This window comes from Pantherophis guttatus, chromosome 7, assembly GCF_059756535.1.
Source record: "Pantherophis guttatus breed Tessera chromosome 7, ASM5975653v1, whole genome shotgun sequence".
Lineage (NCBI taxonomy): Eukaryota > Metazoa > Chordata > Lepidosauria > Squamata > Colubridae > Pantherophis > Pantherophis guttatus.
This window is the reverse complement of record NC_142069.1, coordinates 66,677,990-66,702,585: the sequence shown is the minus strand read 5'-3', so window position 1 is coordinate 66,702,585 and position 24,596 is coordinate 66,677,990. Positions and strand designations below refer to the sequence as shown.

Sequence of the window (24,596 nt, the reverse complement as noted above, 5' to 3'; positions counted from 1 at the left end):
ATCAAATTATGTACTCCTGATACATAATTCGTTGGATGATGTTCAAATCTATGGTGGCATTTCAGTTCCAGGTACCCTTGATAAGGCTAAATAAGGATTACTGAAACAAACAATGCAAAGAATCAGTTTCATCTAGTGGTTAAGGCACCAGGTTAGAAACCAGGTGACCATGAGTTCTAGTCACACTTTAGGCATGAAAACCAGCTAGATGACCTTGAGTCAGTTTCTCTCTCAGCCCAACCCACCTCACAGAGTTGCTGTTTTGGGAAAACAGGAGGAAGAAGAAGTATTAGATATGTTCACAGCCTTCAGTTATTTATAAAAATAATAAAAATATGTTCTAAATAAATATTTATAAAATAACCTCCCAGTATCATTTCTGTAACCCTTACAGAAAACCCCAGAGAAGGGATTTGACCGGAAGCATCGCAGTGAGACAGTCGGGGATTAGCGGGCTCCGATGAGCCCTGCGAAATCCCGGGCTGACGAACTGCTGCAGACGGGTCTTTGGACCGGATCTGTCCTGTAGGGACAGTGAAGAAGGAGAGGCACCTTAGAAGACCAAGAGGAACAGGCAAGTTCCTTGGAGGTCAGAGGTAACTCTCTCCGACTCTGCAGCAGGGGGCAGCAGCCATTACAACCGCCAGTAAGCTGGGGCAAACAGACTAAGCACTGTGCAGGAGCGGAGAATTGAGTGGAACATTGATGCCGGGTGAGTGACATCTAACTCATAGGCAGAAAGGGGAAAAAAAGGATTTTCAAAATAATTGTAAATGTTCTAGCACTATAACAGGGGCTAATAGGTGTGGGAAAGGACAGAAGAAGAAGAGTAAGGCAGAAATTATAAAGTGACAAAACCCAATCAGAAAATTGGTTTTTTTTTTTTTTTTTTTGGACTTAAGCATTTGGAGAACTTTAAAAAATTAGAAGAAATTAAGAACACGAGATTCTTCTTTAATTTGGGAATTTTAAAGGGAGGAAGATTAAAGAATGAAGAAAAATCTGTAAATAGAAAGGACTGGTTAAAGACTCTAAATTGAAATTGAATTGAAATGTAACGTGGAATTTGAACTATGCAAATTTGGACTGAATTTTAAATTGATTTGGTGCATATAAAGCTGAAAAAGAAGAAGAGAAAAAATTAAATAAGTAAAAACTGTTAAAGCGGACTGTAAACAAAATGGATGCTTTCGTAACTTGTTGATTGTAATTGTGGATTGTGTAGAGAGCCATTTTCAGGAGAAAAAAAACACTGATTCACTTGATTATAACACTGATTCTTTGTTTTAGAAAAAAAAACTTGGACTTTGAAAGGGATAACAGCATGTGAAAATTTTTAAGGAGGCTTTGTTTGTTCACAAGTATTTTGGCTTTGAGGATTAAAAAAAAAGAGAGGACTACAACGTAACTTCAATTGGAATAATATCAACCCAGAAAGAACAAAATGGTGCAGGAACTTAAGGAAATGATGAAAATGATGTACTTATCATTGAAAATGGAAATAAGAGAAATGACTACAATGTTGCATGGAAAATCAAAATTTGATGATCAAAAAATTGATTTAGGATACATTCAAGCTGACAAAGAAATAACTAATGAGAAGCAAGAAAAAGAGACTGACAATAAAGAAAAAGACAAAGACATGATCATGCTAAATTAAATGATTATGTGGGTAGTAATAATAAAATTATAATAATAATTTTAAATAATAATAATAAATTATTAATAATTTAATAATTTAATATAAAATATAATTAAATATAATAATAAAAAGGAGAACTTTAAAAATTACATTGGGATCAACAATGGAAGAAATAGAAAAAGGGGAAAGAAACAAAGAAGGAAAAGAGGGTGGAATAGAAAGAATATAAAAAACTTAAATGATTGCACTGAGATTATCAGTGGGAAAATAAGAAAAAGGGAAAAGGGATGGAAAATGATGGGAAAGACACAGCAAAATAGAAGAGTTTATGATTTTAAAAAACAAAATTATTATACTGGGATTAACAGTGGAAAGATAAGAAAAAGGGAAAAGAGTTCAGGACTTTAAAATACAAAAGAAAAGAAGGGGAAAGAAAAAGAAAAAAATATAAAGATAGAAAGGGAGAAAGAAATGGAAGAGGAATATGGGGTAAATGAAATAAATACTAGACAAAAGATGAAATTGTGTTATTAATGAAGTGATTTTAAACGATATGGATGTATGATGAATGTAATAATTGGAATATTTTTAATTAATGAAGGGGACTGTAATAACTGGAATTTTCTAATTATATATTTGGAATTTAACTAAATAAGAAAGGAAAGCTAAATGATATTGGATTATGAATTAATTAGATATATTTAATTGGTTTTTATAAATATGTTGAAGTGTATTATTTGGAACAGTTGATAAAGAAAAAAATATTCGAGATTGGAACAAGAAAATTTAAGGGAATAATTGGGAATTGTATTAAGTTGTATGAATTTAAATTTAGGGGTATTGGATTAAGATTGATACTTAATTGATTTTTTTTACTGAATATGCTTAATTAATTAGTGAAATTATGATAAATGGATTATTTTTAAAATAAGAGATAAGAATATAAATAATTGATGAAGTAATAAAAGGGTAATAATGAATTATTTAAATCAATATGAAGAAATGACAAAATGTAGGGATGTTTAAGAATTGAAAATAAGAGAAATAAGAAGTTTAACATATGAAATTGTAGTAGTTGGAACATTTGGGTTAAGAGATATATTTAATTGGTTTCTACTAATATGTTAAATTGTATTATTTTGAATAGTTGAAAAAATAATCATTTGTAATTAGAATAAGAGAATTTAAGGAAATAATTAGGGATTGTACTATCTTATGTGAATTTAAATTTAGGGGTTCAAATTTTAAGGAGGGAAAAGAAAAAAAGAATTATATCAGGATGAGAAGTTAAGATGAAGGGTAATATTGGTTTCTTAAATTAGAGAGAATAAATGCTATGATAAAAATTGAACATATAAAATTGTGTTAAAGATGAACAAAAATCTGTACAAATTTAAGACCGGGCCAATATTATGTTCAGAAAAGATGTTTTGTATGTTTGTTTGTGTGTTTAAAAAATAAAAAAGAAGACCCCAGAGAAGATTGGATTGGATTTTTGTGTCTTTTTAAAAATATAGTGTTGGGATAATAGGTAAATAGTGTCTTTAAAAGGTACCATTGTAGCCTTTTATTATCTCCAAAGACTGGTCTCAAAATAATGCCCAAACCACTAAAATAAAAAAGTTACCTGTTTCAAAGGAAAACATAAAAAATGTTTTATCACCAGATGGAGCCATTACAATGTAAAATATTACACCCTCTATTAATGAAGAAAAAAGATGCATCTTATTTTGTGTGTGTGTGGTTTTATTTTCACTTCCTTAAAATAATAATTGGACAGGGGAAACCTTTATCTTTTACCTTTAGGACTTAGACAGAGTGTTATAATAAAAACTATATATAATTAAAAAAATAATAATATTTTGTTATTCTGAATCTCAGTATTCAGTGGTCTGAACTATGCTACTTGTGAGACTGCTGGTTGGGAATAGATTGGGATTGATATATACTGTTTTTTGCATTTACATGCCACTTTTCCTCTCTGCTCAAACTCATATATCTGGTAAGATGAGTCACACTACATGTGATTTTTTTAAATTATGTCCTTGTAGTTTTCTTGGCAACAATGCAGAAATGCTTTGCCATTTCCTTCTTATGGGATTTTTCTCTTTAATTCCCAGTCTATAGCCCTGCTGTACCCTGAAGACTAATTAAGCCTGATTCTCCTTAGTTTCCAAGCCCAGTCACGGTCCTCCTAACCCTAATCCTTCTGAGACACATGAAAGGAATCTCTAAATTTCATCCTCACCACAACAGACAGAGCTGAAACAGAATGACTACTTCAAGGTCATCCAGTAAACTAAGTAAATAAGAACTGAATCAGTATCTGATCCAATTTCAATATCTTAACTACTACATTATCCTACAAATATGCCTCAACAATTGTAGGTTTTTTTCTTAAGGTGCTTTTGTTTCACCTCCAAACACTGGCTGAGACACACTTAATTTGGCCTTAGCTCTTCTGAAATAATAACAATAGTATTAGCAATAGCACTTAGACTTACATACCCCCCCATAGTGCTTTACATCACTCTCTGAGCAGTTTATAATGTCAGCCAGTGGTGGGTTCCTCCCGGTTCGGCCCAGTTCGGCCAAGCCGGTAGTGGTGACAATATGATGTCACCGAACCAGTTCTCTTTGTTTGGGAGGTGGGCCCTCCCGCCTCCCCCCCCCGCGTTATTCTTATCTTTTATTTGGCCCTGCCCCCAATTATTCGCTGCCTCCCGAGGCCCAGCTGATCGGCTAGAAGGAAAACAACTGTTTAAACTCTTGCCGCAGGGCTTCAAAGGGCCGCCCTACAGCTGATCAGTGTTAAAAGGCAGTGTGGTGGTAGATCAGTGCGCTCAAAAAACAAATGGGTAGACTGGAACGCTGCAAGAACAAATGGGTAGACCAGTACAGCTCTGGAAGCAGTTAAAAGCCTGGTACCTCTGTAAATCCTAAATAATTGTCACATGACCATCAAACCACGCCCACAAAATAAGCCACGCCCATAGAACCAGTAGTAAAAAAATTTAGAACCCACCCTTGATGTCAGCATATTGCCCCCAAACAATTTGGGTCCTCATTTTACTGATGTCGGAAGAATGAAAGATTAAGTCAAGTTTGAGCCGGTTAGGTTCGATCTCCTGGCTATGGGCAGAGTTAGCCTGCAATACTACTTTCTAACCACTGCGCCACCACAGTGCCTAATAATGCAAAATCTATTGTGGTTTACCACCTATTACACAGGAAATGAATTAGTTGCAGGTCAATGAATGATAATAGTGTTTATTGGCCATTTCAAGTTGATTCAGTAACACAACACACATATATGCACACTCCCATCTGTGGCTATTCTGTTATTGTCTCTCTAAAGAGATGAACATAGACAAGCTGAGGACCCAGTTTGTGTGGGCAATAAGCTGACTTTGTATAAAAAAGAACACCGCTGGGGGGGGGGGGGAAAGAAGCCCTACTAAGCAGGTATATACAAAAGTATGAAGGCTATTGCTTAAGGCATTGTAAGCCGCCCTGAGTCTCCGGAGAAGGGCGGCATATAAATCGAACCAATAAATAAATTGAAACAATAAGCTGTGTTGGTGATCCATCTGAATTGGCAGATAGCAAATATACTGCAAGTGCTTGTAACTATTTGGATCTTATTTATTTAGCACAGGACTGAAATAAGAAAACAATGGGCAAATGGGAACACCCCTCCCATTTGGAAGGGAAGGGAAGGTAAATTTTAAATAAAATGCCGTTTGATTCAGATCCCTTTTCTAAAAGAAACAAAAAATAATGTTATCAGCTTGATTTATGGTAAAATGAGTAATAAGAGGAAAGGAATCTGAGGCTTAAAGATGGTAAGCAAAATCTTACAGACAGAACTGCTCTGTTCTTGCTCAGCACAATAATTGGCAGATGGTTTTCCTGCCAGCTAGTGATGGGCAGAACTCGTCATAGAAGGATTTTTTTTTTCACATGAGTAATCTCTTTCGTGGCAAATATAGTGTTAGGCCTGGAAACTCTTTCAACACCACTGCACTTGTTCCACTATTTTGAAGATGATTAGAAAATTATAATCAGTTCACATTGCCAATTAAGTTTGTGCTATGGTACCTGATGACTTCCACTCTATTTCCACTCCAAATGCTGATGGTTTTTAAAAAGTGTTTTATATTTCAAGGATCACCTATCTACATCTACCTGTGGGCTAATTTGCGAACTGCCATCATCCTGGAACATTAAGTGGTAAAGAGATGCTTTAATAAAGAGATGCCTTAATTAAGCTGTGTATATTTTTTTGTATGTGTCTTCTTATTTTCCAAAGACTTTTAAGTGTTTTCAAAACACTAGCATGTTAGCTGCCTTTTATATAATCTTTCATAGTTTATTATATACAGAATATTCAAATGTACAACTCCAGATAAATTCAGCTGGAGAATGATATAAAACATATTATAAAATAAACATTAGAAAAGTATATTAGAAAAATTCAAGAAAAATGTTATTTTGAATATTATTTTATTTCTAACTTTATACTAGTCATGGAAGCAGTAAGTTACCAAAATGTAATATGATACCTAGGAGTGCTTAAATATCTTAAAATCAGCTACTCTTCAGTTTCCACAGAACAGATTTCCAGTTTTTATTGTGTAGGAGCATACCTTATGATGAAGATGATTCAAAATTCTAGTTTTGACTTTCTATCATGCTTTGATTTTACCCATTTCTGAATGTATCTTCAATGCTCTCTGAACAATCAGAGGGCATTGTACATTGACCCAGCTCTTTGCCACATTTCCAAATCTTGCTTCAAACCCAATAAATAAGCAAATGTAGGATATAAAGACAATGCAAAGGTAAATCAAGCAAGAGTAAATAAACCCACTAAGGCAGTGGAGATTCTAATGTTGTAAACTTTCAAACAAGCAAATAAAATGATTTAGTGATTTTCCTAATTATATGTGTAGTTCTTTTATCAAGAGAGTGCATATTCTAAGGAACAAGGAAAAATCTATTTTATAAAATGTCAGATAGGTGACAAAGTTCTTGGGGCGAGTATCTTCTCCTATTTATATGTTTGCTTATTTATATGAAAATTATGGTCCATGTTTCTAAAATGGATGCTCATTCATGCTTATATTATAAAGATCTTGCTTAAAAGTTAAAGAACAAAGGTGGACATTTCCTACCTCTTCAGTAACATTCCATAGTTCTTCATCACTCCATTGTCCATAAGGATCCAAATTTTTTCTAAAAGATCCCGAGAATATGAACACTTTCTGTGGGAACAGGGAAAAAATGAAACAAAAATATTGTTAAAAATAATGTCACAAGCTAGAAATAAGAAATAACTTTTAATTTTCTCTGAATTAACAAATCAGATATTTGAATTTGTTAATAGCTTTCCTTTTTCCAAACAGTAACAATTTTCTAAGAAGTACAACCAGGGATTTGTTTCCTTGAATAAATACTATAGATAAACATTATGAAACATATCTAATAAGTACCACCGAGTTCAGTTCTCTATAGTTTTAATTTTGCATCAATATTATACTTCTATACTATCTAGAAATATATAGGATATAATAGCATAGTATAGCATACTGTACAGTAGAGTACATTATATGATTATACTATAATTGGCTGATTTCTCTGAACATGGCGGCTAATCAGAGTCAAGATTCACAAGTACAGTACCTTTAGGAAAGGAGATACATTGAGAAGAAAAAGAAAGCACAGAAGATAACAACAGCAAGTTATTAGGGTATAGCCAAGACAACATAGGCATAGGCATGCTCATGAAGTCACAAAAGTTTCAACTTGAAGAAGACATTACCTGTTCAGTTTTATTGGTTTTAGGTAATAAATTACTTCATTAATTATTTTAAACAGTAAATAATTAAGAATCTAGTTGGCATTGACTATTGGGTCATTTTGTGATATGATAAGGTTTTACTTTGATTTCTTAAATTTGATCTTCCCTACTAAAACTACTAAGAGTTTACTTGGCAGATAAAATGGAAGCTGAAACCTTTGCTCCTTCATTGTCTTGCCTAATTCCAGCAATTATGATGGGTTGGGTTTCCATAAATTTAATGGCTTTTCCTGTGCCTGAGACAATCTATTATTGGCAGCTATAACTTCCAATCAGATCACCAGCCCAACTCTGCTCAGCCTTAGGGGCACTAACCTACTAATCTCAGCACAGAGGTAGAGCCTTCTGTATTGTGGCACATCAATTGTGGCATTACTTCCCCCAAGAGGTGCCCAACAGGTCTCCATTCTCTCAAACTTCAGATGAGCTGCTATGATTTTTTATTTTGCTAAGTTTTTGCTTTTTTTCATTCCTGTTCTTTTTTTTTTTTTTTTAACTGCATTTAGTTGTATATTTGGGCACTGGGTGGGATGAAAAACAGCATGTAAATAATTATATACTATATATAAATAGTACATAAATAAAATGGTAATTTTTACTGAGGAGGGAGGCATGTTTGTATTTGTCACACTAACATTTGATCATTTGACAATGATCTTTAATCAAGCATGTACATATTCAAAGCACTCATTTGCAATAGCACACTTGCAAATCAAAATCTATGCCTGTTGGCTTAATTTAATGAACTTTGTTTTTCAAGTATAAATGCATAGAATTGCAGCCCTAGATTAATACTCCAAAACAGCTTTCTAAATTCACCTCAAGATAAAGGAAATGGATCAAGGCCCACAAACCCTGCTCAACCAATATCATATACCTATCCAACATCAAGAAACAAGCACTTCATAAGAGATGTCTGCAGGAAATTCAAATTATCCTATGGTTCCTGAGAATAGGTCCTAAGAAGTACAGAACTTCAGCATTGATGATAAAAAAGAAATGCTTGAAACAAAAGAGCACATATTCTTCTTTATTAAGTTTGTATGGAACGTTATTTGAAAATCTATTCCTAGTTAGAGAAAAATAACTTGCCTGAGGCAGGGCCTGTCAATTAAGATCTTTGTTGTCTTATGCTTCTGTAGGTTTCTTTTAACTTAATGGAATTAGTCGTGTTCTCTATGGTATTAGTTTCTCGAGATTAGTGGGTGTGGTTGTACTAATACAATAGAGAAACTATGTCTGGCATAGTTTACACTTGGCTAGGTTTGTGAAGATCAATTAAATAGTTTGGAATCCAATGATGACCATGAAATTTAACTGAACAAACCAGTTTTTTTCTTAGAAAAGGAAGCAATAGCTTCATAATACCTACAATATCTCTTACCAATAGTTATCTAATATGCATGAGGTGATGTATTTTGCTTTCCTAAAACAGATGAATTTCCTAATTGCACTGCTCAGTTTGCAAAAGGAGACCATGTAAAATATTCCATTGCTATTCTGAATTTAGAATATAATTTTTCATATAGTTTCTTAATCTGTTAAAATCTATTTCAAAACAGTTTCTGTTTTGAAAATTTTACATTTTTTTACATTTATATTAAGTTGTATTTTGTAACATTTTATTCTTGCTACTGCAATACTAAGGAGAAAACTCCTTTCTCAGTTCCTTTGTGTTACTTAAGGCTATCTTGGATTTTAGAAAAGGCCAAGTCAATTTCCATTATTTCTTTCTTCCTTGTTCCCTTTCCTTTGAATTTACCTAATTGTTTTTTCATTGCTGTTCCAATGTATCTCAGTAGTACTGCATCTTTCTCCAATTATGGCAGACTATTAAGTCTCTCAGATGGAGCTTAAGTAAGATTGACCATTATCTCAACACAAGCATATATTGTTTGAAATTCTTCCTGTTTGCACTCTTCAAGATGTTGGTTATGGTTACGTGCTTGTATCTCATGCATGTTGTAAATCATTATATCTAGCCCTGTCCTTGATTGCTGTTAATAGACCAACCTTTTGACCACTAAAATCTCAGCAGGATGTCCCCTCTATTATTGTTGCTATGGTTTCCTCTTCTTTGTTTGCATTGCCTATTTGATTTAGATTTATTTATTAATACATTTCTAGGCTGTCCAACTCCAAAAGATACTGTATATGCAAGAGGTATAAAATAAACAATAAAACCGAATAGATAGCACCAACCAAAGGGAACAAAACCAAACATTTCTCACTAGCTCAATAGATATGCCCACAGACCTATATTAATTCAAATCCTGGAAGAAAATCCAGTAGTAAGGTAGAAATATGAAAAATCAGTATTGGTATATTCCAGGAAGTGGGAGCAGCAAGTTAAAGAAAGAGATGCCTATGCTATGCTTCTTACAATTTCAGAATTTCAAATAAAGTATTACTGGTTTTTGCTCTGCAAATTTCCTTAACACTTCATATATGCAAATTAGAAATAAGAGTCATTTGATCAATTGGTCTAACCCAAGGCATTGAGTTACATAAAGTTTATCAGAATTAAAATGCCATCTTTTTACATCCTTGTACCAAGCATAATTGCATTTCAATCTTCAGGGAAAAGATATAAGTGTAGCATAACTAAATCATTATAATTAATCAGCTGTAAAACTAAATTATGTCACTATGTAAGTCTTCAAACTAATTATCCACTAATATTTGAATCACAATATTTTGTACTGTTTTATCCTAGATGGCAAATCTTTAGGGTTGCAGGTAAGCAATTCAGATCAGTCATTCTTGCTGGCATAAACCAACATTTCTTGTTTTGCAAACCAGTGGGAGGGTGAGAGGGGTTAGTTTTGCATGAGTAGTGGGCAAGTGTAAGTGCACAGCTCCATTTGCGCAAGCGGCAGGCATGCGCACCCACTGCTTATTAAAATCTCGGGTGTTTTCCCGCGTCATTGTAAATAAGTTGGTTAAAATATTTAAAATCCTGGTTAAAATCCCAGCTTAAAATCTTCTAAAAATCTTTACAGAGCACTCTGCAAGGTCCTTTAAAACCTCAGCTAAAATCCTACCAGTGACTCTAAAAGTTTTTCTTAAAGCAACGTTTCGACAGGCTCACAACCCTGTCATCTTCAGGCTCTGTTTCATTTAGAAGCTATGGGTTCTCTGTTGCGAGGTCGGAGCTGTTGCTTATCGAGCCTGTCGAAATGTTGCTTTAAGAAAAACTTTTAGAGTCACTGGTAGGATTTTAGCTGAGGTTTTAAAGGACCTTGCAGAGTTCTCTGTAAGGATTTTTAGAAGATTTTAAGCTGGGATTTTAACCAGGATTTTAAATATTTTAACCAATTTATTTACAATGACGCGGGAAAACACCTGAGATTTTAATTTTTTGCATATGCACACCCGCGAAAACTTAAGAAGACATACACACACACACACACACACACACACATACACACACACCTCTCTCTCTCTCTCTCTCTCTCTATCTTTTTTAAAAAAAACAAGTTTTATTAAAAATTTTCTTTCATCATACATATTTTATGAACAGAGTGTTGACCGGGTCACATCTTATACATAATCATTATTATAATATATTTTAATCTTTCCATTTTTATTCAATATTCATCTCTTTTGTATAATTCTATCTATCTATCTATCTATCTATCTATCTATCTATCTATCTATCTATCATCTATCTAATCTAGTCACCAGTATTTTCATTAGGCTTTGTAAATTTTTGTAGGAGAGAAAACACCAATTGGAGTGCTGGATTTGCTTAATGTCCATGTAGTTTGTTTAACAACTATATGATTTGCTTAGTAACTATGGTGACTTATTTTAAGACTATCATAAAACAGTCATAAAATTGAATCCAGTCACATGGTACCTCAACTTATAATCGCAATGACTTACTACCAAGATTCCAGGTTCCATTATGATCATAAACTGAAGACTACCTGTATTCACAATGAGAAATTATGATGAAATACAGCTACAGGTGAAAATACTTTTTTCACCCCAGAAGTGGAATAACTGTTTTTATTCTTTTAAAACATGAAAAAACATTACTTTAATTATTCACACAAGGAAGGATAAAGGCCAAGCATTCAAGCATTTAATCAACATTAGAAATATATCTTCTTTTAAAAATATATTGAGTAAGCAATAAGAAAACAACAATTTCCATGGAACAGGGTATGTTATTATGAAATACATCCTAACAAATATAAATTCTACCTGTCATTTAGTAACTTCAATTACTTAACAATATGGAGAATTAGGAAAGATTAACCAGTTAAGGAAACTAAAGGTCAGGCAGAATCACTAAACTAAAACTGCATACCTGTTGAAACCGAATAGAAATGTCTAACTGTCAACAGATGCAACAGAACAGAACAAAACAGAATAAAACGTAGTTGCAGTATAGGAAATTTAAAATAACTAGACACAAATAATTCCAATTCCCATTCTGTTTGGGGTAGGAAAATGGAAGTTATGAACTCCACGGTTATTGGATTATACCTCTTGGTATAATCCAATATATTGGCTATACCTATTGAATTATACCTATTGGATTATACCATTATTCTTGGACCACTGATAATATTTGGTGGAGCCAGTGAAAGTTCGACCACATGCTATTACAGAGAAAATCCTATTATGAACAGCCCTTTCTTCAATGAGTCTTGAGAGATTTACTAAAAGCAACAGTTAATTTCATCAGATCTAGGAATGAACCAACTGATGAAAAATCAACCACTTCCTAATCCAAAATCAGAATATAAACCACCAAGAATTGGGGGTCGGTGGGGTGGGAGAGAACCCACTAATGAAAGACTGACTTTAAAGAAAGGAATGTTTATATTCTCTAAACTTTAGAGTAAAAGGAAGTTTAACTCCTGAAATTAAAGAACTTTGCTTTTATTGTGTTGTTCTGCAGTGAAGATAATAATCCACACACCAGTTCATTCTAAAAGAGTGAACCTTTGACCATTGATTTCAATTACTTGGCAGATGTTCTACATTCATATGAACAATTAAGTTGCCATTAACAGAATAAGCCGGTATTAGGGAGCAAGAATATTTAATGGGTTGTGGAAGTCTCTTGGAGGCTCTTTCTATGATCATGGAGCATCATCAACAACAGGAGGAAGGAAGGAACCTGTTAATTACAAATCAATTCAGTCAGCTTGACATTGATGCCAGACAAAATGTTTGAGCAGTACATTAAGTAGGAATGAGCTTATCAAGAATAAATCATGCCAAACCAAACCAATTTCCTTATTTACTTGACCACAGGAACATGATGGACAAAGTATACTTTGAGTTCAGCAAAGTCTCTTATGAGATTCCAGTAAAAAAAGATATGACAAAATGTGGATTGGATTGCACTACCGGTAGATGGATACCAAGTTGGTTGAATCATCCCAACAGAATAATAGTTGTTCTGTGTCAAGATGGAGGGAAATGTTGAATGACATACTATAAGATTCCATAATAGGTCATTTATTGTTCAACATATTTGTCAAATGATTTGGATTAGAAAATATTATCAAAATGGCAGTTAATCCAAATATGGATTAGAAAATATTATCAAATTGGCAGTGACACAAAAATGGGGGGAATAGCAAACAGCTTAGATGCCAGTATCATGATTCAGGAGGATCCCTATAAACTGGACCAATAAGGAGAAACTAACAAGATAACTTCCAACAAAGAAAAATGTAAACATTTATATTTTTAACATTAATCTTATTCCCTGGAATATAGAATCCTGAAGATCCTAGGGCTGAGATGGCGAACCTATGGCAGGCATGCCAGAGGTGGCACGCAGAGCCCTCTCTGCTGGCACGTGTGCCATCACCCCAGGTCAGATCTCCATGGCATTTCTTTCGTGAGCTTGTTTCTCTGCAAACGATGAAACAGAAGCTTACAAAAGAAAAAGATCTTACCTCTTGCCACGCTGCTGGTTTTGGGGTGCCCCGTCTCCCGCCAGCCAGCTGGTCTTTGGGTGTCTGCTGTGCATGCGTGCATGTCTGCTGCATGCATGTGCATGTCCGTGTGTATGTCTGCACATAAGCCCATGTCCACATGTGCACGTGTTTGTGCATGCAAGCACACCTTTCAGTTTGGACATGTGCTTGCGCGCAGTTTGGGCACTCGGTGTCTAAAAGGTTCATCATCACTGTCCTAGGGACTTCTTGTTTATTGCTTCATAATTCAACAGTGTCCTTTAAAGCCTATTATTCATGCTTGCTCAAAAACATTGTATGCAATTTTATTGTATTTTCTATCCTCTCCTTTTAATTAATTCCTGTATTCAATTCAATTCAGCTTATTGTCATCATAGACCATTTCAAGCAAAGTGCTCTGTAAAAATGTGTGTATGTGTGAGTTTAATCTATTTTAGTGGATGATAAATAAAGTTTAAGACAAAGTTAAAATATATTTATAAAATAACCTAACTAACAGCTTTAAGTGAGATTCAGGATGCAGCCTATATTAAATTGTAATGTAGACACTAAAATTTTACTAAGTACGATAACATCTAAAATTACAACGAAGTGACTCCTGTGCTTGAGCATTTCCTTTCACTTTTGGTTATAACTGTTAACATTGTGAGCTAATCTTAGCTAATCTCCAAAAGCTAAGAAGGGTCAAAGTAGGTGATTACTTTGAAGGGGATCACTAGAAATCTCTCTGTAAGAGAGGCTTTAAAAATTGGATTAAAATATACATGTTTTTCACTGTGGAGAGTTAAATTATATCCCACTGATCCATGTCATACTGGAGGGGAGGAGAAATGCTGAGGATTAGAAGATCCTTCAGGCCAGAGGTGGAGAGAGAGATGTTGGTTGTAATTTATGAAATTAATGGCTTATATTCAATCTTATTTGATGAATCTTTGTCTTTTTGCTACAGTATCATTCTGAATTTTCATCTGATTCAGAGGAAAGATGCAAACTATGTCTCCGTGAAACGGAGTCGTTCTTGTGTGCTTCCTTCTTCAGTCATATACTTCAGTCTGTCCATTAATTTTCTACTGTGTCATGATTTCTAAATTGGGAAAATTACGATTTGCATACGTATTTGCCTTACAAATAGATTTAGTTTGAGCTGCATTTCATCTTCTTTGTCCAATTGCACAAAATATGTGCAATTGGACTTTGTCCACTCTGATAGTATAGTGAACTGTGATTTAGCTAAAACTTAAACATGTATGAGCCAAACCAAAGCAATGAGGTAAAAGGCACTGCAAATTCACAACTGTATCCAAGCAATTTATATTCTCTCCCTTGTGTCTCTTAATGAAAAACCTTAATATTGAAATGCATCTGAAGATTTTATATGAACAAAATATATTGATATGTACATTTGGTCTGGTCACTTTCTCTCAGTCTTAGGCGGGAGGCAGTGGCAAACTACTTCTGAAAAACCTTGCAAGAAAACTATAGAAATTTGGCCAGGCAGTCTTTGTGAATTGGAAACAATGGAATGGAAGAAAAAAAAATTCACAAACTGGTACAGATTTACCTGGGGTATTACTCCAAATGCTTTTCTCCACTGCTGTACAGGGACTGTGTTCCAGGAGACACCATCAATCTGGATATCTCCTTCGGTATTCAAGATTCTTAAAAAAGCAAAGAGCAAAGTACTTTTCCCTGAGCCAGTTCTTCCTAGAAGGCCCACCTGAAATATTGATAAATATAAAATATTGAAGGAACTGGCATTCATAAATTTGATGAAATTAACAAATTCAGAAATTAACTTTTTTTAAAAAAAAATTGTTGGATCTTCTAACAAAATAGGGTTTAATAGGGTTTAAATGAAAATATTCTTACCCTTTGTCCTGAATCTATTGAAAAGGAAATATTTTCTAACACTGCCGATCCTCCATCTACATATTTAGCAGTAAGATTGTTCACTGTCATTTGCCCACCAGATGGCCAGATGTTTTCTTCCTTTACATGCATATTCTCAATGATGACAGCATGAGAAAGCTCCTTATTTTTTGATTCCGGTAAAGGTTTGGATTCTTCTGTTGGCAGATCAATGAATTTAAATACTCTACTCACTGACCGCATCTGAAAACCAGAGAAAATTTATTTTAAATGCTATGCTTTCCTTAACATATTTCTTGATCAAACACATATAGACTGATATCACAGAGAAAGTATGAGTGAGAACATCAGATGTTAATAATTTATCTCTATATTTTGTTATTCAAACTGTAAGTACAGACTATTTGGACTGACATTTCTTTCTTCCCAAACCAATTCCTTCTTTAATGATATCCTTCAGTCCTTAGGAATTCTTGGTAACTGAAAATAAAGCACTTCCACACTGTTTAGAGTCCCAAATCTGGGATGTCAAGGTATGGATGGTCATTAGATGAAAGCAAAAAGTTATGTAGTAACTCTATATTTCCTTGCAGTAATTTAGTGGTGATCCTCATTTTTGCAGTCCACTTAGGCTAGCCTAACACTGCCAGCATTTTACTTCCTAACTCAGTGATGATCTTCAAATCCTGGCTTAGACATTCTATGAAAAGTGGAGACTTCCGGATGACATCGCGGCGAAATCGGATGTGAGGAGTGGGTCTCCATGCTCCCATTCTGAGTTCTTCCTGTTGAAGGGCTCCAAAAGGAGCTAAAGCCACCCTGTAGGGGTGGTGAAGTAAAGAGGGGCTCCCTGCAGGTCACGGAGAGCCACAACTCTCCTGTTTGACCCAGGGCTTCTTCCCTCTCATCCACGACAAGAAGAAGAGGCAGCCATCATGGCTGGCGTGAAGCTGGGACAGCTGAGGCAACGAAGAAATATGTAGGAGTGGTGAAGATGAACAGTGACTGGAACTAGGTGAGAAGATTTCTGTTTTATTTAGACCCTAACTTTAAAAGAAAAAAAAGAGAAGAAAATCCAGGAAAAGAGACTCTTAGAACTATTTCTTAAAGTGGATAATAACCATAGAGAGAAAAATCCTAGACCTGGAAGAAAGGAACTAAGGAGAAAAAAGCTGAAGACCTTTTAAAACATAGAAAATTTGATTTTTTGAAAGTCCAATTTTTGAAAATTTGAATTTTTAATTCAAATTACTAGAAATATGTAGCATTTCAAAATAATTCCAAAGATGTTTGCACTTGTCTGAAACAGCTTTTTAAACTTATTTTTAATTATTTGAATTAAAATGCAAGTAAATATTAAATAAACTATTTAATTATTTGAATAAAAAAACTAAAAAACTAAAATACATGGAATGAAATATAACTAGAAGTATAGCAAATCTAGAGGATCATAAAGGAACATAAAATATTATATTACACTATATATTAGAAAATTGGGATATTATAAAATATATTGTATCTGTTTTCTAAACAAAACCTGAATGTCTCCATGAAGCTTTAAATTTGATTAACATTAATATTGAAAGTAGAATATCAAGTAAAGCATAAATACTATTCTTCAGAAAACTCAGATTTTAGATGTGGCACAAATCAGTATATAAAATTGTAATCAATTCAACAGCTGATTGGTTCTAATTAGAATTTGACATCAAATTGACTTTTTATGAAGTTATTTTGGGTAGAGGACCTATTTCCACAATTTGGTTAGTCATTCTTCTAAATGCAGAATCAAATAACTTTCTAATAAAAAACTACAGAGAACTCTTGTCATTATTAGTATGTATACTGCCAATTCAGTATATTTGGAAGGAATATCTCATGAAATTTAATTAAAAAAAACTGAGATTACAATGAAATTACATCTTTCAAAATTTGTTACATTCTATTGTGAACAATTTTTCAGAAATGCTGAGATTTAGAATGCATGTATGTATTTTTGTCTCAGCCAGGTTTTTCCTACGTAAATCAAGATCTTTATACAGCCATAATTCAGTGAAATCATTCACTAGTTTCTAGGCTTTATCAGACATCAAACCAGCATTTTGCTGTCTGTTGTGAGACTTAATTATTGGCAATAAATAGTGGTGCGGAGGGGTGGGGCGAGCCAGCAATTTAACAAAAGGTTCGGCCGAACCGCCTAGAACCAGAAGAATCCCACTACTGGTTCTACTTACCTTTACTACTGGTTCGCAGCAGTAGTTCTGGACTACAGAAGTATTTATTAATTTATTCCACTGAGAAAGCCATTTCTCTGTGCTCAGTGCAGTGGTCAGTTTGTTGGCAGGTAAGGGTTATTACAGGTATATGATTCAGTAGTGAGTTTCAATTTCGGCCGTTATTGGTTTGCTCGTGTGTGCGACACTTCTGCGCATGCACAGTAGACATCTGGGCAGGTGGGCAGAGCCTCCCGCCACCACCGCTACCAGTTTGCCCACCCGGATTGGGTGAACCAGTAGCAACCCACTACTGATATGATTCCTATGTTGCAGCCTCTGCATTGGCTTCCAGATACTGTACATTTAAAGTATTGGTTTAATTTACTAATCCTACTTGGCTTAGTTCCCTGAGACCTTCAGAGCTGTTTCTTCCAAGTGGAATTGACTGATCCAATATGCTCTTGAATTTTTTAAATAGTCCCTCAGTTTTCTGAGGTGAAAGTCTAGGGGTCTGCAATTACTGCTTTTATACAATACCCTCTATTCTATGGAATAGCTTACTCTGAAGTGAGGTTAGCATCTACTTTAATGGTTTTTCATAAGTGGTAAAGCCAGAATCGTTCAGGTAGGCTTTGGGGGAAGCTAGGAAGATTTTCTTTGAGATGGAAGATCAAGCAAATCTGACGAATCCACAGGAGGGAACCCTGTTACAGAAAAGATTTCTTAGTTCAGGGCAAATAATATGTGTGAGAAAAAAAATTAAGAGTAAGTCTGATTGGAGAATTGCTTTAGCTCTTTAAGGTAGGCCAGGTAAGGAAGCTAGTCCAGAAGGAATAGTGAACTGTGGAACTTTGAAAACCTGATAGAATTTTTCTCTTACAAAGCAATGCAATCCTGAGCATCTTTCATGGTCCCTCTTCCCTTTAAGGGCTAAGTTGGTGTTCATGTAACCATTCTTGCATTCCCTCTTCAAGACCATTTATGTTCTCCTTTGTAGACAGGCCTTCAAGATTTGATTATTCTACCCCATAATAAGGAGGAAGATCATTCCAGAAATATATGTGATTTTTATTTCCTGAATTTTCCAGCCTTGTAGTTATTTAAATATTAGTTTGATAGATGAATTATTGTTACATTCTGTTAGAGTTTGCAGCAATTCAACCAGCACACAAGTAAAGAATTCATATTTATACAAGAAACTTCTTTATATACAATACCATACAGCAGAAACCAGAACTCAGAATCCAGAAGCACAGAATCAATAATCACAGAAGCAATATAATACAGAGGTACTCATATATATACAGATCAGTGAACCTAAGCCACGCCTAGGCTCCGAGCCGTCTAAGTCACCAAACAGTCCCCATTGGCTGACCTGTTACCATGCATATTCCAATTCATAAACTCTCTCACACACTGGCACATTTTGAGTTTTAATTAATTGCTATGTTTTATTCTTTTATTATTTATTTATTCAAGTTGTATGGCTGCCCAAGTGACTCTAAGCAGCTGAGCACTGTTAAAAACAACAATGCTTTTATATTTTATGTATTAACTGCTAGGAATCTATTACATGCTTACAGAGGAATATTAAATAAATAAATATGAAACCTTCCAAATTGAAACAGTTCCCTGACATGCAAATTAATCATTTGCAGCAGTGCTATTAACTGCAACTATGCAGTTTTGCACATTGATGTCTGTAAAAATAAAATCAGAGGTACAGAAGACTTAGGATGTGCTAAAAACAATACATGCAATGATGAAAACGCAAATTTAAAGAAAATATGTGATTTACAAATCAATATATCAATACATACTTATCTTCAATTATAAAATTAACATTAAATGCATATTCTACAATTTAAGTTATTTTATAAGCTTGCTAAATTAATATAAAACATTTACTTTCTTTTTTCTTTTCTTTAATTATTATATTTTTTATTAAAATATTTACTTTCAAAGATTCTTACCAAACTGTCTACATCAATGCTTGTGTTCACAGCCCATTGCAATGTTCCCATAATGTTCATGGCTAATGTAAGAATAATGCCGACTTTTCCTTCCCCGCTACCTATAAGTAAGAAATATGCATAAAATCCCAGCATAAAACATATGCATGTGCATATGTGCTACTTGCAATTATACACACATATAAAACTCATGCACACATTCATACGTAGGTAAATCTGCACAGAGGGAAAGAGAAGTAATATCCTAAATTATCAGCTCATTGGGGCAGCCGTTAAATTTAGGGCAATCACTCTTGCAATGGGAAATTAGCAGTAACAGCTTCAGATACTCATGGTCAGTTAAGTATCTCCTTTGTAACAGCTGCTGACTCATGGAAGAGCTTCCATTACCTCAAGATATGGCAGACCCTGCTACTTCTGGCCTTCTGGAAGTCCGTGAAGACATAACTCTTCCCCCTAGTGCTGCACTGAGATGTCAATTAAGAGTTCTGGCTTACATCGTGGGTTTGTTATATGCTGCCTCAGTTATTATATAGGCAGTCCTCGACTTACAACAGTTCATTTAGTGAACTGTTACATTCAAAGTTACAATGGCTCTGAAAAAAGTGACTTATGAACATTTTTCATAGTTATGATCTTTGTAGCATCCCCATGATCATATGAACAAAATTCAGATGCTGGGCAACTGGTTCATATTTATGATCGTTGCTGTGTCCCAGGATCATGTGATCCCCTTTTGCAATCTTCTGACAAACAAAATCAATGGGGAAGCTACATTCACTAACTTAGTGAATCATTCACTGCAATGATTCACTTAACTGAGTCAAGAAAGGTCATAAAGTGGGGCAAAACTCACTTAACAAATGTCTCACTTAACAACAGAAATTTTGGGCTCTTGTGGTCGTAAGTCGAGGACAACCTATATTATGATTATTTTAATTTTGTTTTGGTGTTCCCTTGATGGAATATTTCATGATATTGGTTTTTATACACTGTTTATGTATGCAATATAGACAGCCATAACTTTTCTATATAAAAAAGTACAATAAATAAATACATTCATTTGTCATTTTTGATTAAAGCACATTGATTAAACTATCAGTATATAATGTCCATTAATTATTTAAATCTGCATATTTTACTACACATAACATGTCTTGCTCTATCTCTTTTTCTCTCTTTAATATAAAAGCAAATATATATATATATATACCTGTAGTAGCAATAGAAACAAAGGTCACAATGATGAAGAAGATTACAAAAATCATTTCTATTCTCATCTGAAACCAACGTAACGTAGATAAATACAGGAACCAATTCGCTGTATGCAAATTTAGAGCTTTATGGAATAATGTTTCAAAATATGGTTGCCTTCCATAAGCTCTCAATGTCCAGAGTCCCTTTAAGCTGGTAACAAGATGTGTGAAAATTGGACTTCTAGCTATAAGGAATGCAAATATGAAAATGAAAATAATATATATATAATATTTCTTTAAAAATCAATTACATAAAGTACTAGTAAGTAAGCTTTTATTGCGGTCAAAGACCAAATTAAAATACACATAGAAGGGGAGTATATTTTACAAATATAGATAGATCATGTGACAGTACACCATCTACTGCCTTAGATACAATCTGTACTATCAATACTAGTGATCCTCTGCCGTAGGGGTTATCCGTCTCTTCTCCCATTTTTTTCAGCCACGACTGCAGCAAAATTTTTTGCCACAGATCAGGTGAACCAGGGAATCTCTGGGAAATAGGAGAAATGAATCTTGATCTTATGTCTCGGTAGTGAGGACATACGAATGTAATGTAGAACAGAGATTCTGGGGATCGGCCATCACATGTACAATAGATGGATTTTACTCCCCCCGAGAGCCTACTGTCGAGGACACTCGAGGGGATCACGTTAAATCGTGCCTTCATAAATGCGAGCCTATGTTTGATAGAGTGTAACGTGGAGAGATAAGGCAGAGGGTGAGGCGAGGGAACAATACCAAGGGAAAACGGTGAACATGCTCCTGATCCGTTTGCCAGATTTAATTGTCTATCAATGTCGTCCAGCCGTTGAAAAATCAACGATTTGGCAGCATCAGGGCCTAAAGTAAAAGCTTCAATGGGGGAAATCTCGATCTTCAAAAGTTTTGTATGGATATTATGGGCCCAGGGACTATGAAAAGGGTCCCGCCATAGGCATTGGCCTAGGTAATAGCCTGGGAGTCTATTCCACAGGGACAACCAATAGCCAATTGCACGCTTCCACAAGATTGTAGCAAATGAGGATATGCCCAGTTCCAAACGAATTGCGGCATTACTTACGCAGGGAAGGACTCCCATCAAACGGTGTAGGAACTGGCTGTGGACAGACTCAAGAGAGGAGATGTTGGATTGGACCCATAGGGGGGCGCCATAGATGATAGCTAATACTTGTTGTTTCCATCACATACATTCTTTTCTAGTTGCATCATGTGATGGAACATTAAAAATAGTATGTAATCCTCAGGAGACTATATATTGTTTTGATACTATAGTCCTTGATAATACAGCTTTTTATGTATTTATTTTAATTTTTTATTTTCATTTTATTATGTATTTGAAATTATAATTTGCTAAGCGTTCTATGTGAGACAGTAATCCTTTACTAATGTAAACTTTCTATAAACAGATAGATATACCAAATTTATTTTTATCTCTGTTGTACTATAATTATGTCTATGGTTCTCTTTCTTTCATCCTCAAATTTAGCATTCTTAGTCTTTAATATCAGCATCTGGACAAGTACTGAATATTTGTAGAGAACATTATTCAGAGAGATGAGCTCTTAAAATAGGAGTTGGATGAAAAGCAACAGACAAAATCTCTTTTCATTTTATTTGTCTATATTAGATCATACCTTCAGACTCCAGTTGTTTTAGCTGTTGAGATGTGTGCAGGAAGTATGCTCTTAACATAATGAAGGCTCCTATCACAGGCACAGATGCCAGGAAGATATAGGGTTGTAGGAAAGAGACTACTACTATAGCACCAATCACAATGAGCATTAACTGCAGGTTGAAAGAAAAATATTACTGATACAGCAAACTTTCCACAAAATTTTACAAGTTATGAGGAAGTAATTTCCCTAAGACTACTATGATAATATTATCCTTCTTCCATATGGTGCCATTCAAATGTTTTGAATCACCATTCTAATTTCTGCATGACTTACGATCACAACTGAGCCCAAAATTTATGTTGTTAAATAAGACATTCACCCCATTTTATGACCTTTCTTATCACAGTTGTTAAGTGTATTACTGCAGCTGATAAGTTAGTAACTCAGATAAGTGAATCTGGCTTTCCCATTGACATTGCTTATCAAAAGATTGCAAAAAGTGATCACATGACCTTGGGATACAGCAATAGTCATAAGTATGAACCAGTTGCCAAACATCTGAATTTTGATCACATGATCATGGGGATCATGATGGAATGTAAAAAAATGATCATAAGTCACTTTTTTCAGTGCTGTTGTAACTTTTAATGATCTCTAAATGAACTGTTGTAAGTCGAGGACTATCTGTAGTTATACTCCAAAATATCTGAAGGGCAATAACAGATATTTAGCAATTTGTGTTTGTTTTCAATGTCCATTCCCTTGAAATCTAATTTGGTCATTGTATGGTTTGGTCACTCAGTCTGAGACTTCTTACATTCTGATATGTATTACCTTGGTATAGATCAGTGGGCGTGGCTTGGAGGGGGTAGTAATGTAACTGGGTGGGAATGGCCAATTTTTTTTTTTACTTTTAAAACCATTTTTTTTACAACCTCTTTGGCGAAGAGGTTGTAAAAAAATGCTTTTAAAGGGCTCTGACGATCCAAGCTGAGTTGCCTGATCAGCAGAGGCTTTTTAAAAAACCTCTGCAGATCAGGCAACTCAGCTTGGATCGTCAGAGGCATTTAAAAGAAAAAAAGGGTTTTTTTTCTTTTAAAAGCCTTTGATGATTCCAGCTCAGCTGGGTGATCATCAGAGGCTTTTTTTTTTAACTTTTAAAAACATTTTTTGGCCAACGAGGTTGTAGAAAAAATGCTTTTAAAAATTAAAAAAAAATCCTCTGATGATTGTGCAGCTCAGCTGGGCATGGGGGGGGGGGCAGGGATTTTTGCTACCAGTTCTCCAAACCACCAGCCTCCATCGCTACTGGATCAGGCGATCCGGTCCGAACCGGGAGCATTTCACCCCTGGTATAGATCCTAATGATGTATTTCTACCATGCAAAATTACACAATTTGCAATCTTGTTAGCACAAGTCTTTGATAGCCTACTCATTTTTTTATGGTTTTCAAGATCACTGATAGAATTCTTGGAATTTTTGAACTGAAAGAATATATACTGCTTTCATTCAGTATATACGATATCAAAATAACCATGCATTTATTTAAAATTAGATATTTATTTTAATAGAAGGCAAAAGATTTATATGATTTGAGGAGGACTGGAGGATGAGCTGTTGCTACACAGTGAGACATTACTTTGTAAAAACGTACTTCCTGACTAGTTTATGAAATGACATGACATGCATTGTTGCTAAATTATGAGATCTGAACAACATAGAATTGATTATAACCAAAGCTAGGCTAGTAGCAGGAATATGAAATTTAATAACAATAGTAATAATGATTGAATTTTATTGAAATATTAGGTTAGACTTATTATAAAATAATTAGATTATTTTATTCAGTCAAATATACCCCTCAGTATAAATAAAAATCCTACTGGATAGTACCATCACCACCAAGTCACAATGATGGCAAACATGATGAAATCATGATTGAGTTCTGCTTTTATACACTGTTGTTCCAATGGATACATAAATATATAAATCATGTTATTTATAATATGAAATATAACTGAGGACCCAGATTGTTGGGATCAATGTGCTGTCACTGTAAACTGCTCAGAGACTGCTGTAAAGCAGGGGTCCCTAACCCCCAGGCCACAGCCCACTACCAGGCCAAAGCCTATTTGAAACTGGGCCGTGCACATAGCTCGACTTGCGTGAGCAGAGGACTGGTTCCCCTCCTCCCCACCAGGCCGCC

The 24,596-nt window shown here is 34.7% G+C and overlaps 1 protein-coding gene across 1 annotated transcript in view; it reads right to left on the bottom strand.

Annotated features, from left to right (window-relative positions):
- The window catches only part of CFTR (CF transmembrane conductance regulator), a 132,728-nt gene that overhangs the window by 26,797 nt on the left and 81,335 nt on the right, over nt 1-24,596 (bottom strand). The window contains exons 19-24 of the mRNA XM_034431038.3: nt 22,408-22,558; nt 20,725-20,952; nt 19,512-19,612; nt 15,323-15,565; nt 15,015-15,170; nt 6,820-6,909 (exon numbers count right to left, since the gene is read on the bottom strand). Of these exons, the coding sequence (XP_034286929.2) occupies nt 6,820-6,909; nt 15,015-15,170; nt 15,323-15,565; nt 19,512-19,612; nt 20,725-20,952; nt 22,408-22,558 (969 nt within the window). The remainder of the gene's footprint in view (nt 1-6,819; nt 6,910-15,014; nt 15,171-15,322; nt 15,566-19,511; nt 19,613-20,724; nt 20,953-22,407; nt 22,559-24,596) is intronic.